The 19,262-nt window shown below is 46.4% G+C and overlaps 1 protein-coding gene across 1 annotated transcript in view; it reads right to left on the reverse strand.

Moving 5' to 3' along the window:
- The window catches only part of dok6 (docking protein 6), a 684,792-nt gene that overhangs the window by 61,230 nt on the left and 604,300 nt on the right, over nt 1–19,262 (reverse strand). Inside the window, exon 7 of the mRNA XM_070872699.1 lies at nt 18,205–18,319. Coding sequence (XP_070728800.1) covers nt 18,205–18,319 — 115 coding nt within the window. The remainder of the gene's footprint in view (nt 1–18,204; nt 18,320–19,262) is intronic.

The following is a 19,262-nucleotide window of genomic DNA, read 5'->3' on the forward strand; positions in this document are numbered from 1 at the left end:
GCTGTCTGGTAGATTTTCTGAGTTCTGCAGCTTGCCAGCTCCTGGTGCCTGGCAGGATGCTGCATAAAACTAAATGTGCATTCACCATCTATCACAATCATATATCAACAAAATGGGCCATATTTTGCTGCGGCAGGCCATCTAACAGCATCTGCCATTAGCTAGACTTGGCCATGCAAGTTAAGGGGGTGGAAATTCGGCCACACCTCTGTTGCAGCGTTAATCCAGGCGGAGCGATAAATTTTGCGCCGGGAAATGGTTTGCATCTGCAGCTGCAAAATTCATCAGCTGCGACCTGAATGTGGAGCAGAGCGCTAAGGGAGGCGTTCCACACATCTTTTAGGGCACTAGGCCGGCTGAGCAACTTAAAATTCCGAGCTAAGCTCTGACCTCGGAACACCCTAAGAGAGGCTTCCGTGGGAAAAAGAAAATAACAAAAAACTACGAAAAACATTCCCAATACCTTGCCGACGCCACATAAACATAAATCGCAAAAAAATAAAATAAAAAACAATCACACTTACCTCAGGTAGACATTCCTTCCTCACTGCCGTCGGTACAGCTCGGACCGCCCGTTTTCCCAGGTGGCCCCACTAGGGTGCGCTATGGATCATGCGCAAAATAAATTTCGAGCCGATGTCACAACCAGGGGCGTTGCACACCGGCTCGCCTCTCCCGGGCACCCACAAACCTGGCACCGAATGTCCCGGCTGGGCGCTGGAAGCTGGCCGCCCAGCCGGAAATGATTTCCGTCACCATTACAGCCCCTCCGGGGCGCAAAAAGAGGCGGCAACACACTGAAAATCTAGCCCTAGATTTTAAAATTACTTGCATGGCAAGTTGCTGAAAGTGCGAGCTGATAGCGTCGCAGCGAGGGAAACCGGGCATCTGGGACCTGAGTGAACAGGAAAAGCAACTGTGTATCTCCTTAACCAATCAGATTGAAGGATTGTGAAATTAACAGCGCAAAGACTGAGAAGGAAGTGTAAATTAGAGGGGGGTGAATTCAGTGTCAAATCAGGTGCAGAAAGAGAAATAAAGAGAGGGAAAGAAAGATTGGATTAAGAGAGAGAAAAGAAACAGTAGGGAAAAGTAAAAATAAAACTTTAAAATTAAAGATTTTACATTTTTAAAACCTCCAACAACAATTAATCTGAAGGAATGAGACGCCACACTTGTAATAGTTAATTTTCAGCACCAGAGATGTTAACTGACAGTAATCAACACTTATCACTTCATTAAAAGGATACTTAAACTGGAATGGACAAGAGTTAACTTTATGTGTCGAGTTTAGTTCATACCTACCACACAAATACAGCAACTTCCCACCATACAATGGATTTGAACGGTGAGGCAGGCAGTGAAATGTCGCTTTTCCAAAGTTAACGGTGGAATGGCACAGCTCGCAGAGAAACTTTGGGATGTTCACATTTAATCTTGCATCTGACCCCGTCTGAAGTTGCTGTAGCATTTGCCGATTCAATAACGGCGATGCCATTAGCTTCACCATTAGTTTTGACAGCAAAATCTGGCCCAATGTATGTGTGGCACCTACAGTTCCGCCCTCTCAGAAAATCTTACAGAACTCTGAATGTTCATTATGCAGCAGGGCACACTCCGCCGCAGCAACCTTCCGTTGCAACCTGCCCTCACATCCTGAAATACTTTTCCCCAGACAAATCCGTCCATCTACTGTAGCTGTACGATGCATATTCATAGCATCACATCTGCAATGAGCAAGCACACGGATATTCCTGCGTGTCTTGCTGGCAAATTCTGTATAGAGAAGAGTGCATTACAAAAGGGAAAAGGCGCACGCATGACCTCAAATCTTATTAACTTTTTTGAGGAGACGGCCCAAGGAGTTTTCTTTCGGCAATGAGACAATTGAGAGAGCAAGAGATGGAGATGGGGGGGGGCGGGGTGGCGGCCTCAGGGATTACACGCAACTTCTCCTGCTCTTCTTTCTCATCATATTCACACGAACACACTGAAACAAAAGCATACACTGAAAGTCAAGGGCTGATTCCTGACTGGGTTGCTTCCATCACGCACCTCACAGGGAGCGCTGGTTAGATAATTGCGGGCTCATGGACCCTTTGATCCAGTTAAATTACTTTGGGTGTCAGCTGTGGTGCAGTGGGTAGTGTTGTGTATCTGTAAAGCATCCACTCCCATGTTCCGCCACCAGGGAGCTCATCCCCTCAAGTCCCAAGGGATCCCAGCATCCCTTGGGAGCACTGTATATAAGCTCAGGCCTGTTCCTCACGCTGGAGTGTCTTATTAATGACTGAGGTCACTGTTACTTTAACCTCCCTGTGTGCAGCCTCATCTGTGTTAGGAACACAATAACTGGCAATGAGTATACGAATCCAACGCAAAGATGCAGCAAACTGTGGGCATCCTGGAGAAGTTCTCGTAGGGTGAGGACTGGGAAGCCTATGTTGAACGGCTAGACCAGTACTTTGTAGCCAACGAGCTGGACGGAGAAGGAAGCACTGCAAAAAGGAGAGCAGTCCTCCTCACAGTCTGCGGGGCACCGACCTACAGCCTCATGAAGAATCTTCTGGGTCCGGTGAAACCCACAGATAAGTCGTATGAGGAGCTGTGTACACTGGTTCGGGAGCATCTTAACCCGAGGGAGAGTGTGCTGATGGCGAAGAATCAGTTCTACATGTGCCAGCGATCTGAAGGTCAGGAAGTAGCGAGCTAAGGCGACTTGCAGGACAATGTGAGTTTGATGGCTACCTGGAGCAAATGCTCAGAGACTTTTTTGTACTGGGCATTGGCCACGAGACCATCCTACGAAAACTTTTGACTGTAGAGACACCGACCCTCAGTAAGGCCATTGCGATAGCACAGACGTTTATGTCCACCAGTGATAACACCAAACAAATCTCTCAGCATACAAGTGCTAGCAATGTTCATAAATTAACTGGAACTGTGTTTGCGAGCAGAAATGTACAGGGCAGAATCCACGAGCCTGCAACTGCCAGCAGGCCTCAGGTGACCCAGATGACTCAGAGTCCCCAATAAAGAATGAATGCAAGGCAATTCACACCTTGTTGGCGTTGTTAAGGCTTCCATTCAGCCTATTCATGCCGCTTCAAAGGGTATGTTTGCAAGAGCTGTGGAACAATGGGGCACCTCCAACAAGCTTGAAAATGAGCTGCAAGTTCTGCAAAACCTGCTAACCACTACATGGCAGAGGAAGATCGGTCCATGGTGGATCAAAGCAATTTCGAGCCTTAGAGAGAGGAGGTAGATGCTGAAGTACACGGGGTGCACACATTTTCGATGAAATGTCCACCTATAATGCCAAATGTAAAATTGAATGGCTAACCCGTAGCCATGGAACTGAACACTGGCGCTAGCCAATCCATCATGAGTAAAAAGATGTTTGAGAGACTGTGGTGCAACAAGGCATTCAGACCAGCCCTGAGCCCCATCCACACGAAACTGAGAACGTACACCAAAGCGGTTATCACTGTCCTGGGCAGCACCATGGTCAAGGTCACCTACGAGGGCAAGGTGCATGAACTGCCACTGTAGATTGTCCCGAACGATGGCCCCACACTGCTTGGAAGGAGCTGGCTGGGCAAAATCCACTGGAACTGAGATGACATCCGAGCGTCATCACATGTCGATGAGGCCTCATGTACCCAGGTTCTTAACAAATTTCCTTCCCTTTTTGAGCCAGGCATTGGAAACTTTTCCGGGGCGAAGATGCGGATCCACTTGATCCCAGAGGCATGACCCGTTCACCACAAGGCGCGAGCGGTACCTCACATGATGAGGGAGAGAGGGAGAGGGAAGGAAATCGAGCTGGACAGGTTGCAATGCGAGGGCATCATCTCCCCAGTGGAATTCAGCGAGTGGGCCAGCCCGATTGTTCCAGTGCTCAAAAGTGATGGCACGGTCAGGATTTGCGGCGATTATAAAGTAACTATTAATTGTTTCTCGCTATAGGATCAATACCCGCTACCTAAGGCAGACGACCTATTTGCGACGCTGGCAGGAGGCAAGACTCAACAAGCTCAACCTGATTTCGGCCTATATGACGCAGGAGCTGGAGGAGTCTTCGAAGGGCCTCACTTGCATCAACACGAACAAGGGACTGTTCATCTACAACAGATGCCCGTTTGGAATTCGGTCGGCTGCAGCGATCTTCCAGAGAAACATAGAGAGCCTACTCAAGTCGGTACCACACACGGTGGTCTTTCAGGACAACATATTGGTCACGGGTCAGGACACCGCCGAGCACCTACAAAATCTGGAGGAGAGAGAGAGAGAGAAAGAAAGAGAGAGAAGGCGAGAGAGAGAGAGAGAGAGAGTGAAGGCGAGAGCGAGCCCCTCACATCCCTGTTTGCTGAAAACAAGGGGATAAATACTAATGCCTCAGCCCGCATACAAAAGTGGGCACTCGCGCTATCAGCGTATAACTACACCATCCGCCACAGGCCAAGCACCGAGAACTGTGCGGATGCTCTCAGTTAGCTACCATTGCCCACCACGGGGGTGGAAATGGCGCAGCCTGCAAATTTGTTGATGGTGGCGCAGCCCGCAGACTTGTTGATGGTCATGGAAGCATTTGAAAATGATAAATCACCTGTCACGGCCTGCCAGATTAGGACTTGGACCAGCCAAGATCCTCTGCTATCCCTAGTAAAAAACTGTGTACTGCATGGGAGCTGGGCCAGCATCCCCGTTGAAATGCAAGAGCCAATCAAGCTGTTCCAGCGGCGAAAGGACGAACTGTCCATTCAGGCAGACTGCCTGTTGTGGGGTAATCACGCAGTGCTACCAAAAAAGGGCAGGGAGATGTTCATCTCAGATCTCCACAGCACACACCCGTGTGCAGTAATGATGAAAGCGATAGCCAGATCCCACATGTGGTGGCCCAGTATCGACTCTGATTTAGAGTCCTGTGTACGGCAATGCAGCGTATGTGCTCAGTTGAGCAACGTGCCCAGAGAGGCACCACTAAAAGTTTGTGGTACTGGCCCTCCAGACCATGGTCGAGGATCCATGTCGACTATGCGGGCCCGTTTCTTGGTAAAATGTTTCTGGTGGTGGTGGATGCTTTTTCAAAATGGATTGAATGTGAAATAATGTCGGGAAGCACCGCCACCACCACTATTGAAAGCCTGAGAGCCATGTTTGCCACCCACGGCCTGCCTGACATACTGGTCAGTGACAACGGGCCATGTTTCACCAGTGCCGAATTTAAAGAATTCATGACCCGCAATGGGATCAAAAATGTCACCTCGGCCCCGTTTAAACCAGCCTCCAATGGGCAGGCAGAGTGGGCAGTACAAACCATCAAACAGAGCCTTGAACGAGTCACAGAAGGCTCACTCCAAACCCGCCTGTCCCGAGTACTGTTCAGCTACCGCACGAGACCCCACTCGCTCACAGGGGTGCCCCCGGCTGAGTTACTCATGAAAAAGACACTTAAAACCAGACTCTCGCTGGTTCACCCCAACCTGCATGATCAGGTAGAGAGCAGGCGGCAGCAACAAAATGTAAACGATGGTCGCGCCACTGTGTCACGGGAAATTGATCTGAATGACCCTGTGTATGTGCTAAACTATGGACATGGTCCCAAGTGGATCACAGGCACGGTGATAGATAAATAAGGGAATAAGGTGTTTGTAGTCAAACTAGACAATGGACAAATTTGCAGAAAGCACCTGGACCAAACGAGGTTGTGGTTCACAGACTGCCCTGAACAACCCACAGCAGACACCACCTTTTTCGAGCCCACAACACACACCCAAAGGATCAACGACACCACCAAGAAATCAAACCCATCACGCCCAACAGCCCAGCAAGGCCAGGCTCACCTAGCAGCCCTGCAGGGCCAACAACATGCCAGTCCAGCGAGGGCACAGCCAACACACCAGAACAGACATTTGTACCGAGGCGGTCCACCAGGGAAAGAAAGGCTCCCGACCGCCTCACCTTGTAAATAGTTTTCACTTTGACTTTGGGGGGGGAGTGATGTTGTGTATCTGTAAAGCATGCATTCCCATGTTCCGCCACCAGGGAGCTTATTCCCTGAAGTCCCAAGGGATCCCAGCCCTTGGGAGCACTGTATATATGCCGGCCCCTAAGGCCTGTTCCTCACTCTGGAGTGTCTTATTAAAGATTGAGGTCACTGTTACTTTAACCTCCCTGTGTGCAGCCTCATCTGTGTTAGGAACACAATAGGTAGCACTTTCGCCTCTGAGTCAGAAGGTTGTCGGTTCAAGTCCCACTCCAGAGACTTGAGCACAAAATCTAGGCTGATACTCCAGTGCGGTGCTGAGCGAGTGCTGCACTGTCCAAGGTGCCGTCTTTCAGATGAGACGTTAAACCAAGGCCCATCTTCCCTCTCAGGTGGATGTAAAAGATCCCGTGGCACGATTTTGAAGAAAAGCAAGGGAATTCTCCCTCGTGTCCTGGCCAATAGTTATCCCTCAACCAACACCACTTAAAAAACAGATTATCCGATGATTGCTGTTTGTGGCATCTTGCTGTGTGCAAATCAGCTGCCACGTTTCCTACTTTACAACAGTGACTACACTTCAAAAAGTATTTCATTAGCTATGAAGTGATTTGGGACATTTAGTGGCCGTGAAAGGTGCTAGAGAAAAGCAATTTCTTTCCTTCTAATAAATGGAAAATCGCAGGCTGTGTTCCTGAACAGTGCTCGTGACATGCACTGCTTCGTGCTGGGAGCACCAGATAGGGAAACCAGGCTTTGAATTCCATGCCACTCAATCTGTTGAATGACTTCTCATTGAGCTATCATTTCAGCGTGTGAGATTTTCTTCTTTGGACAACTGCACACCTCTAGCTCATGGTTTTCTATCCAATAGCTTGAATGAAGGTAAAATTACAGGCAGTGGGTGAGCAATTTCCCAATTTGTGTTCCTGTAACATGCCGGGAACACCAATACAGAAAATATCCCCTTGTAGACTTCTATTTCTCTAGGTCTGCCATATGAAGCGGCTTGGCAGACAATGGAAAAACAAAATGAAGTAAGCAGCTCACGGCATGCAGCATCCCTCACTCTAATCCTAAAGAGCCCCATTGCATCTACCTTTAATACTGAGATGGAGGACAGTGCACTGGGTGATGCACATGGCAAGAGCATAGGGTCATGGTGGCAGAGCAGGGTCAGGAATCTGCTGCCCTAAATGCCAAGCAGTGACCTAATAGAGGTCTTTAAAATTCTGAAAGGTTTTGATAGAGTGGATAGAGAGAGAATGTTAGCAAAACTAGAGACCATCAATAGAAGATGGTCACCAAGAAATCCAATAGGGAATTCAGAATAAAATTCTTTATCCAAAGAGTGGTGAGAATGTGGAACTCGCAACCACAGGGGGTGGTTGAAGTGAATAGTATAAATACATTTAAGGGGAGGCCAGACAAGCATATGAGGGAGAAGGGAATAGAGGGTTATGCTGATAGATTTAGATGAGGAACGATAGGAGGAGGCTTGAGTGGAGCATAAACACCGCCATAGACTGGTTGGGATGACTGGCCTGTTTCTGTGCTGTATATCCTATGTAATCATATGTGTTGTGTATGCAAAAATTCATTAGACTGAATACTGTAAACTCTGAACAGGTACAAACCTGGCCCTACTTTATTAGGGCCCAAAGTGATTACATTACAAGATGGCTGGCCTTTTATACGTGGTCGCACGACCCAGATATAAAAGGCCAGCCATCGTGTGCACAGCCCAATGACCTCCAACAGTGGGAGTCTGCCTTTGACAAACTTTTTGAAGCATATGCAACAGGTTGTTATTTGCCCGACTCATTAGCTTGTTGGAGCATGCAACCAACTCCATATGACGAAGCATCACAGGCCAATACTAGACGCTTACACGGATCATAATGTACCAGCAGCATGGTAGAGCAAAGCCGATTAGTAGCTTTCTCAAAAGCTCTATCTTGAGGTGCACCCCAAACCCAGTTGTCGCCTTTTCTTAGCTGCATGTGCAGTGGCTCTAATAAGGTGCTCAATCTAGGTATGAAATGACCAAAGTAGTTGAGTAGACCAAGGAACAAATGCAGCTCTGTCACATTCTGAGGCTTGGGTGCATTTTTGATGGCCTTGGTTTTCGAGTCCGTAGACCTGATATCGTAGGCAGCAATTTTCCTCCCCAGGAATTCGACTTCCAGTGCCATGAAGATGCACTTCGAGCATTTGAGTCTGAGTCCCACTTTGTCCAGATGATGTGGAACCTCTTCCAGGTTGTTCAGATGTTCGGTGGAGTCACGACCTGTGACCAGTATGTCATCTTGGAACACGACAGTTCTGGGGACGGACTTCAGTAGACTCTCCATGTTCCTCTGGAATATGGCTGCAGCCGAGTGAATTCCAAAAGGGCACCTATTGTAGATAAACAGTCCTTTATGAGTGTTGATGCATGTAAGTTTCTTTGACGTGTTGACCAACTCCTGTGTCATGTAGGCCGACGTCAGATCCAGTTTTGTGAACGACTTCCCCCTGGCTAGCGTTGCAAACAGGTCATCAGCCTTTGGTAATGGGTCCAGTTTTGAAATTCGGTTGCTCATAACCTTGTAGTCTCCACAAATCCTGATAGTACATCACTTTTCAACACAGGAACAATGGGGCTGGCCCATTCATTAAATTCTACCGGTGATATGAGCCCTTCATGCTCGAGTCTGTCCAGTTTGATTTCGACCTTCTCCCTCATCATGTACGGAACTGCCCGAGCTTTATGATGGACGGGTCTTGCATCCGAGTCCACGTGGATCTGCACCTTGGCTCCTGTGAAATTGCCAATGCCTGGTTCAAACAGCGAGGGGAACTTGCTCAGCACTTGAGCACATGAAGTATCCTCCTCCGACGACAACGCTTTGATATCGTTGCAGGTCCATTTGATTTTTTCTAACAAGTTCCTGCCAAACAGCATTGACCCATTGCCTGGCATAATCCATAATGGTAAATCATGAACCATACCATCATATGACACCTTGATTACTGTACTGCCAATCACCGTTATGCGTTCTTTACTGTACGTATGCAACTTGGCATTGACTGAACTCAGCTTAAGCCTCACAAGCCTTAGTATCCCACAGCCTGTCGAATGTCCTCTGGCTCATTATTGATTGACTTGCACCCATGTCCAATTCCATCAATAGCAGCACACCATTAAGTTTTACATTAATCATTATCGGTTGGCTCTTTGTTAGGAACGAATACAGTCCATACACTTCCCCCTCTGGTATCTCGGATTGCATATCCGGATCCGCGCTCGACTGGTCATCATCCTCCACGTGGTGTGTCGCAGCACGCTTGCTCAGTTGCGGACACATGTGCTGGAGATGTCCCATTCTTGACAGCCTTTACAAATATACTGTTTATAACGACACTGATGATGCCGATGATTTCGCCCACAATGCCAACACGGTGATATTGGATTAATTCCCGTTGGCGGACTTTGACCAGCCACAGGTTTCGCGTACGCAGTTGGGTAGGCCCTGCTATATGCAGCTCTGCCAAACGACGATACTATCTTGTTTACAGTACTTGCCGAGTTCCGATTTTTCAATGATATCTGCTTTAAGCTTTTGTTCGTCGTCATGCATGATTGGGCAATCGTGATGCTCAAATCCAGCGTCTCCGCCGCCAGTAGCTTGTGCAGGATCACCTCGTGGTTGATGCCGATTACAAAGAAGTCCCGCAACATGTCTGCCAACACAGTTTCAAGCTTACACGCTCCAGCTAGACATCTTAGGTTGGCAACAAATTCCGATACATCCTGGCCCTCAGAACGAACGTGCGTACAGAATCGATATCTTGAGATGATGATGCCTTCATCTGGTTTGAGATGGTCATGTACCAGAGCACACAATGTTTCATAGCCCTTCTCCGTTGGACTTAAGGGTGAGAGGAGATTTTTTATGAGTTCATAGATTTTTGGACCGCAAACCGTGAGGAGGACCGCCCGGCGCTGAACTGCGTCTGCCTCTTTCTCCATTTTGTTGGCCACGAAGTACTGGTTCAAGCAAGCTACAAAGTCTGCCCAATATTCTTCCTCCCAGAATCGCTCCAGAATTCCAATTGTGTTAATTTTTGCATGTGAAGGTTCTTGTTACCTCGTCGTCAAATGTTGTGTATACAAAAACTCAATAGACTGAATATTGTGAACTCTCCTTTATTAGGGCCCAAAGTGATTACATTACAAGATGGCTGGCCTTTTATACCTGGGCCGTACACACGTACGCACAGTCAAATGATCTCCGACAGTGGCGCTACCTGGTGGCTAGTAAACCCAAGCATACATACATGACAATATGTAAGTTCACATCGGCTGTAAGCAGAGAAAAACATAGATCCAGAACTCAGGGGATCTGCTTGTAAAAGAAGGATGATTTTTGTTGTAGTCATTGGAGATGGTACCAAACAATCTTTAGTAGATGGTGAGTAGATGGTGGCTAGTGTGAAGAAGTCCACTGCCCACGTCTGTGCTGTGTTGATGGATGAAATTCAAGTACATCATGGCGCCTATAGCAACTCCAGAGTGATCTTCAGTAGAGCCTCTTGTAGCAGGCACCCCCAGGCTAGTCAGAGCACTTCTTGTGAACGCTTAACCTGCTGTCATAGAGGTCTTGGGCTACAATGTGCATCATGCTCTGTCCTGTACTTTGGGAAGGCTTTGGGATTGCATGAACCACTGATCGGGGTTTTAACAATTTCATTGCTGCTATCACATGGCTCAGTGGACATGGTGAGACAATGTCTAATAACATGGCAGGCATGGGCACGATGATGGTACTGTTTGTCAGGATGACAGCATATCACAAAGGCCAAGGGCAATCTCAATTCCAAGTGCCCCCCCCCCCCACCCCCGTGGGCACACAACAGTCAGCCACTTCATATACCCATGCTGCGAAGGAGCATTCAACTGTGTCCACACAACTATGTTGTTATGGTGTTGGATAATATATCAGCAAATGATAGGAGTAGTATCTCTGGAAGTTAAGACATATTTGTATAGGACATAGTGAAGATATGGGGAGCACCATTTATAGATTGGGTGGATGAAGTAATTAGAAGCTCTCCTCAGTGGGAGGCTGGAGAGTGGCTCCAACAATAGGCAACGGTGGTTCTGCAGCTCAATCCTCAGCCTCCTCCATTTCCTCTTGGTTGTAATCCAGGAGCAACAGTCTGTAGCGGGACATTTCACAGGCTCTAGCACTCAGAGGTCATCGGCTGTGAGCTTCTCAAGACTGAACAAGATGCACCAGCATTGATGAAGCTTCATAGAAGTAGTAGACCTAGGAAGCCATCCATTAAAATCAGCACTAAGGGTTGACACTTGGGTGTTTCATTACTTAATACACAACTGTTTGTCTTCTTGTCCTCTGAAGCTTACAAAATAATCTGGGCCACTGCCGTCCTGGGACCTCATCGACTGTGACCCCCGCCACCCCTACCGCCGTGCCCCACAACTGACCTCGCTGGTGGCCAGCCAGTGCGCACTACTGGCCAGTCAGACCGAAGTCAAAATCAGCCCCTCTCCCTCCTCCTCCATTGAGTAAAACTGACCTGCTCCCAATATTCTGTTGATGCTGCTCTGTTACTGGAAATCAAGAGGTGTGAGAGAGTGGGGCAGGGTGGCATTCCATCTGATTGTTTATGTAAGGATATTCTTGGCCTCCGCCTGTTGTCTTTCTACGATAACAGGATTGTGATCCAGAGCTCTTGGAATGCAGGATGCCAGTAGTAACACAGTAGAGATATAAGTGCTCCGTTGTTGATTATCAGTTAATTCAATCAAGTATTTATCGATGATGCAGTCAATCATTCAATATTCCCTCTCGAGAATGAGTGTATTCGAATACCATCAACTGAGTAGGAGATATTCTGAGACACATTTCATGTATTTGATATTGTATTAGCTGCTTGGTAGCTATGTGTGCAGGAAGTGCATCCAGCTGCAGCTCTTGACAGATCGCATTGCGGCACAGGAGCTGTGCATGGATTCACTCTGGAACATTCGTGATGCTGAGATGTCGTGAATAGCACGTTTAGTGAGTTGGTCACACCGCAGGTAAAGGTTACTCAGGCAGATAGGGAATGGGTGACCATCAGGCAGAGCAGTGGAAGGAAGGTAATGCTGGGGTCCCCTGTGATCATCCCCCTCCAAAACAGATACACCATCTAGGTTGCTGTTGGGGGGGATGACTCATCAGGGGAGGGCAGCAGCAACGAAGTTCATGGCACCAGGGGTGGCTCTGCTGCACAGGAGGGCAGGAAAAAGAGTGGGAGAGCTATAGTGGAAGTGAATTCTATTGTAAGGAGAATAGATAGGCGTTTCTGCGGCCGCAATCGAGACTCCAGGATGTTATGTTGCCTCCCTGGTGCAAGGGCCAAGGATGTCTCGGAGCGGCTGCAGGACATTTTGGAGGGGGAGGCTGAACAGCCAGTTGTCGTGGTGCATATAGGTACCAACGATATAGGTAAAAAAAACGGGATGAGGTCCTACAAGCTGAATTTAGGGAGCTAGGAGTTAAATTAAAAAGCAGGACCTCAAAGGTAATAATCTCAGGAGTGCTACCAGTGCCACATGCTAGTCAGAGTAGAAATAGGAGGAAAGCTAAGATGAATACGTGGCTTGAGGAGTGGTGCAGGAGGGAGGGATTCACATTCCTGGGACATTGGAACCGGTTCTGGGGGAGGTTGGACCAGTACAAACCAGACGGTCTGCACCTGGGCAGGACCGGAACTAATGTCCTAGGCGGAGTGTTTGCTAGTGCTGTTGGGGAGGGGTTAAACTAATATGGCAGGAGGATGGGAACCTATGCAGGGAGACAGAGGGAAGTAAAATGGGGGCAGAAGCAAAAGACAGAAAGAAGAAAAATAAAAGTGGAGAGCAGAGAAACCCAAGGCAAAAATCAAAAAGGGCCACATTACAGCAAAATTCTAACGGCACAAAGTATGTTAAAAAGACAAGCCTGGAGGCTCTGTGCCTCAATGCAAGGAGTATTCGTAATAAGGTGGATGAATTAACTGCACAGGCAACTATTAACGAATATGATATAATTGGCTTGGCTCCAGACTGACCAAGGCTGGGAACTCAACAACCAGGGGTATTCAACATTCAGAAAGGATAGACAGAAAGGAAAAAGAGGTGGGGTAGCGTTGCTGGTTAAAGAGGAAATTAACGCAATAGTAAGGAAGGACATTAGCTTGGATGATGTGGAATCTGTATGGGTAGAGCTGCGGAATACCAAAGGGCAGAAAGCGCTAGTGGGAGTTGTGTACAGACCACCAAACAGTAGTAGTCAGGTTGGGGACAGCATCAAACAAGAAATTAGGGATGCGTGCAATAAAGATACAGCAGTTATCATGGGTGACTTTAATCTACATATAGATTGGGCTAACCATACTGGTAGCAATATGGTGGAGGAGGATTTCCTGGAGTGTATTAGGGATGGTTTTCTAGACCAATATGTCGAGGAACCAACTAGAGGGCTGGCCATCCTAGACTGGGTGATGTGTAATGAGAAAGGACTAATTAGCAATCTTGTTGTGCGAGGCCCCTTGGGGAAGAGTGACCATAATATGGTAGAATTCTTTATTAAGATGGAGGGTGACACATTTAATTCAGAGCCTAGGGTCCTGAACTTAAGGAAAGGTAACTTCGATGGTATGAGACGTGAATTGGCTAGAATAGACTGGCGAATGATACTTAAAGGGTTGATGGTAGATAGGCAATGGCAGACATTTAAAGATCACATGGATAAACTTCAACAATTGTACATCCCTGTCTGGAGTAAAAATAAAATGGGGAAGATAGCTCAACCGTGGCTAACAAGGAAAATTAGGGATAGTGTTAAATCCAAGGAAGGGGCATATAAATTGGCCAGAAAAAGCAGCAAACCTGAGGACTGGGTGAAATTTAGAATTCAGCAGAGAAGGACAAAGGTTTAATTAGAAGGGGGGAAATAGAGTATGAGAGGATGCTTGCTGGGAACATAAAAACTGACTGCAAAAGTTTCTATAGATGTGTGAAGAGAGAAAGATTAGTGAAGACAAACTTAGGTCCCTTGCAGTCAGAATCAGGTGGATTTATATTGGGGAACAAAGAAATAGCAGACCAATTGAACAAATACTTTGGTTCTGTCTACACGAAGGAAGACACAAATAAGCGAGAAGGAGGAACTGAAGGAAATCCTTATTGGTCAGGAAATTGTGTTAGGAAAATTGATGGGATTGAAGGCCTATAAATCCCCAGGGCTTGATAGTCTGCATCCCAGAGTACTTAAGGAAGTGGCCCTAGAAATAGTGGATGCAATGGTGATCATTTTCCATCAGCCTATCGACTCTGGATCCTATGGACTGGAGGGTAACAAATGTAACACCACTTTTTAAAAAAGGAGCGAGAAAGCGAGGAATTATAGACCGGTTAGCCTGATATTGGTAGTGGGGAAAATCTTGGAACCAATTATTAAAGATGAAATAGCAGCGCATTTGGAAAGCAGTGACAGGATCGGTCCAAGTCAGCATGGATTTATGAAAGGGAAATCATGCTTGACAAATCTTCTAGAATTTTTTGAGGATGTAACTAGTAGAGTGGACAGGGGAGAACCAGTGGATGTGGTGTAGTTGGATTTTCAAAAGGCTTTTGACAAGGACCCACACAAGAGATTGGTGTGAAAAATTAAAGCACAAGGCATTGGGGTTAATGTATTGATGTGGATAGAGAACTGGTTGGCAGACAGGAAGCAGAGAGTCGGGATAAACAGGCCCTTTTCAGAATTGCAGGCAGTGACTAGTGGGGTGCCGCAGGGCTTAGTGCACTAAGCTGGGTGGCGGTGTGAGCTGTGAGGAGGATGCTAAGAGGCTGCAGGGTGACTTGGACAGGTTAGATGAGTGGGCAAATGCATGGCAGATGCAGCATAATGTGGATAAATGTGAGGTTATCAACTTTGGTAGTAAAAACAGGAAGGCAGAATATTATCTGAATGACGACAGATTAGGAAAAGGGGAAGTGCAACAAGATCTGGGTGTCGTGGTACATCAGTCATTGAAAGTTGGCATGCAGGTACAGCAGGCAGTGAAGAAGGCAAATGGCATGTTGGCCTTCATAGCTAGGGGATTTGAGTATAGGGGCAGGGAGGTCTTACTGCAGTTCTACAGAGCCTTAGTGAGGCCTCACCTGGAATATTGTGTTCAGTTTTGGTCTCCTAATCTGAGGAAGGACATTCTTGCTATTGAGGGAGTGCAGAGAAGGTTCACCAGACTGATTCCTGATTCCTGGGATGGCTGGACTGACACACGAGGAGAGACTGGATCGACTGGGCCTGTATTCACTGGAGTTTAGAGGAATGAGAGGGGATCTCATTGAAATATATAAAATTCTGACGGGATTGGACAGGTTAGATGCAGGAAGAATGTTCCTGATGTTGGGGAAGTCCAGAACCAGGGGTCACAGTTAAGGATAAGGGGTAAGCCATGAAGCACTGAGATGAGGAGAAACTTCTTCACTCAGAAAGTTGTAAACCTGTGGAATTCTCTACCGCAGAGAGTTGTTGATGCCAGTTTGTTAGATATATTCAAGAGGGAGTTAGATATGGCCCTTACGGCTAAAGGGATCAAGGGGTATGGAGAGAAAGCGGGAAAGGGGTACTGAGGTGAATGATCAGCCATGATCTTATTGAATGGTGGTGCAGGCTCGAAGGGCCGAATGGCCTACTCCTGCACCTATTTTCTATGACAACACGTTCTGCTTTTAATGAGCTCCAAAGAGAAAAAAAAAGAAAAATGTAAAGGAAAATCAATGTAACCTTTGCATGGACAAAAGCCACAGGACTACCGAATTTAAATAAATGGCCCTTCACAAACTGATCTAGTCCACACAATCTCTGGTACAGTAATAAACTGCCATGGCACAAAAGTGGAAGTTTGCTATTAAAACAGGAAAGCGTAGCTAACAATTCCGAGTCCTGAAGGCTTTGATTTTATTTCCCATGAGGCGCTGTTACTTCATCAAATTACTTTTCTTCTTCTTTTGGAATAGAGTTTTAATTTAAGATGCAATGGTCAGCTGACCAATGACAGGGCTCAAATTATTAAACTTTGGAGATTTCCATTGTCCATGTATCATCACTATGTGAGATCATTAGAAATATTGGCGTTTGTTTTCCACTCTGGTGGGAGGAAATGTGGTGGGACCCAGTGATGCCAAGTCTCCACCCTGAAGGTAACTACCTGGAAATTTCCACTGAGGGCAGGACGGTCAGTACTTTTTTCTACCCCATCAAAAGCTGACAATGCAAAAGGAAGTGAGGCCAACGGGATGGCAACATTGGGCAGAGTTCCTGCCATTCCTCGCTCGTCTTCCCGGAATGTACTTGACACTGGGAACGTACTGGCATTTGGTAGAGCAGAGCGATAGAAATAGGTCCCACTGGAGTGTCCAGGCGGAGAGCATGGCCTGGAACACTCAAAGGCAGGAATTCTGCCATCGACAAAATAGGCCCTTTTATAAAGAAGACTGATTTCCATTTTTTTCTGATGGATCAAAATACACGGGGGCGAGGCTGGGGCAGGTGGGGGGCATCTACAAATGCCAGGTGATCCACTCTGCCAGGTTACCACACAGGTGGCAAAGTTGAAAACGAACGCCAATGAAAGTTAGTGATAGGACTCATTCAAATATCACAGGCTGTGGCTTTATGTCACTAAATGGAACAATTCGTCCTGAAGTTTACATTTCCGACCTTTCCATGATAACTGGAATTTATACTGCTCAATTTTTTAAAAAACAGACTGAAATGATTGCAGTTGAAATAAGGTTGATACATTTTTCTCTCCAGTCTCCCCTAGCCACGCAATGACTGCACCCAAAAGGAATGGTTGGTGGCCACATACTTTGAGAAATCACTGCCAATACAACATTTGCATCATATGTTCCCCTGGGTCCAACGTAGTCAGTGTGTGCTGTAACTTTTGGAATAGAATTATTTGAAGAAATTATTAAACAGTGTTTAAACAGGGTTTAAACTGGTCTCATCCAAGCCCTTCAAAGCAAGGCTGGAGACTGGCCTTACCTGATAGAAGCTCTATTCATTCCTACTTGTCACACTGACAACATTTTGTAAATTGTAAAACATCTTAAAAAAATTTGAAAGGTCCATATTTGGAAAATATTTTTCTGTTTTTTGTTTTACCTTGCATGCTTACAGCTATACAATTCTCCCCCAACTGTAAAGTACACTCCACTTTCACCTCCGTCACTATCTGCTAACCCCACCCATCTGTTTACTATGAGAAGTAGTCATGGTGACTTTGGCACAGAATGGGTGATGCCATCACTGAGAAAAAAACATGAATAATCTCCCAAGTTCGAATCAAGAAAAAATTTTCACACAAATTTCCTGCCATTCCTAACTCATCTTTCCTGAATGTATTTGACACTGGGAAGATACCGGCATTTGTTAGAGCGGAGCGATAGAAATAGGTCCCACTGGAGTGTCCAGGCGGGGAGCATGTTCTGGAACACTCAAAGGCAGAAATTCTGCCATCGACAAAATAAGCCGTTTTATAAAGAGGGTTGATCTCCAATTTTTTGTGATGTTTGAAGCTGATCCTATTGGCCTTGCCCTCAAACAGCGGGCAAGCACTGTCTTTAGTCGCCCTCTCAGTGAGTGCCCAACATGCACTGATACTTCTGCTTGAAAATAGATCATGCTTTTAATGAATGCTGAACACTGCACCATTGATTAAGACATTGACTAATAGATGGGATTACAATCTTGCTGTAACACAGATTTTTTATGGGCCTCATTCCTGAGACCCATTCTTGATCTGCTGGACCCCTGCAAATTGGAGCTGTGCACCCACACTATATGCGCTATGTAGTTCTACAAGCTAAACCAACAGGTGCATCTGTGTGCTGCTTCTGACACTGGAGTTTAGTGGGTTAATCTTGTGTCACATCCAACCAAATAACTCAGCTAGAGCTCATCTACACACCTCTGTCCACTGCTGCATTGACACAAGGTCTGCACCAGCGGGAAAGCACGGCCAAGTTCCAGGACTGCCTCAAACGCCACGCCTCCCACTGGACTAGCTGCCTGCTGATGAACGAATGAGGAAGGTGAGGATGGCACCCTTGTACCTTTTGCTGTATGGAAGCTAATGAGGTGCCTGTCCTCTGATGTACTTGCCTTGTAAGCTGTAGAGTTCGCTGACGCTGTTCTGCCTGGTGATATGATGCCAGTATGCGCTGCGAGGGAGCGTTATCGTCATTAGTGTCATCTCCTCGCTGGGACTGGATTGCAGCTAAAATACAGAAACAAAGCTGCTTCAGATTTGCTGGGAAACGCAACACCAAAAAAATAAATGACAGTACTTCAAGTAAAAGAACACCTTTGAAAGAATACATGCAACAAAATGAAAACAACAAGCGTACTGATTTTCACTGATTTCAAGTGGAACAGAGTTTCACTTTGCACACAATGACAGAATTAAGCACTCCGAGGTTAGACATGGCTTGCTGCCTCTTCCTGTCTCTAACAACTCATCTCCAAGTTGGCCACAGAATTAGAGCATTCTAGCAACCTGACGTTTCCATTGCCCCATCTCACTATCTTCCTGACCTCGCGGAGGGAGAAGCACCCTAATTAGTGCTGCAGCAGCAGGAATGTGTCTGGAGATCTGAAACTTCTGTTTATCACGTTTAGTAAATTTGGAAATATTAAAGGAGAAGGTAGCTGTTATGTTCATTGTAGAGGATTGGCTCCATTTAAGTATTTCATATTATTCTTTAAAATACTGTTTTTACAGTCAGAGAAATCCACTGTTAAAGTGCCTGGAACAATTCCATTTCAATGAATAGTAAATTGTTTCATTTTTGCTAAGTCTTCTGTTGTTAACTGAAAACAGCATGTAGCAAAAGATTGGGTGCCAACAAAACTTTTACTGCTATTGGTAGCAGGGTGCTGATGTTGCAGATCTCATTACAGAAGATTCATTTTGGCTTCCTTGGTGAGGCATAGCTTCCTCTGAAATTGGTCCTTGGTGAGGTCAAAAGAAGCTGTGCCATCCAATGCAGTAGTGGGTCCTGATGGTTCTTTTATGGCTCAAGACTTCACAAGGCCTTTTCTGCTGCTCATTCCCTTCATCCAATGTGCCCAATAAAGTGAGTCATGTTGAGCACCTCTGCTGTTTTAAGATCTGAAACAAGGTCACCTTGGGCTGGACTTCTCCTAACTCACCAAATTGT

Source organism: Pristiophorus japonicus, chromosome 1 (genome assembly GCF_044704955.1).
Source record: "Pristiophorus japonicus isolate sPriJap1 chromosome 1, sPriJap1.hap1, whole genome shotgun sequence".
NCBI lineage: Eukaryota > Metazoa > Chordata > Chondrichthyes > Pristiophoridae > Pristiophorus > Pristiophorus japonicus.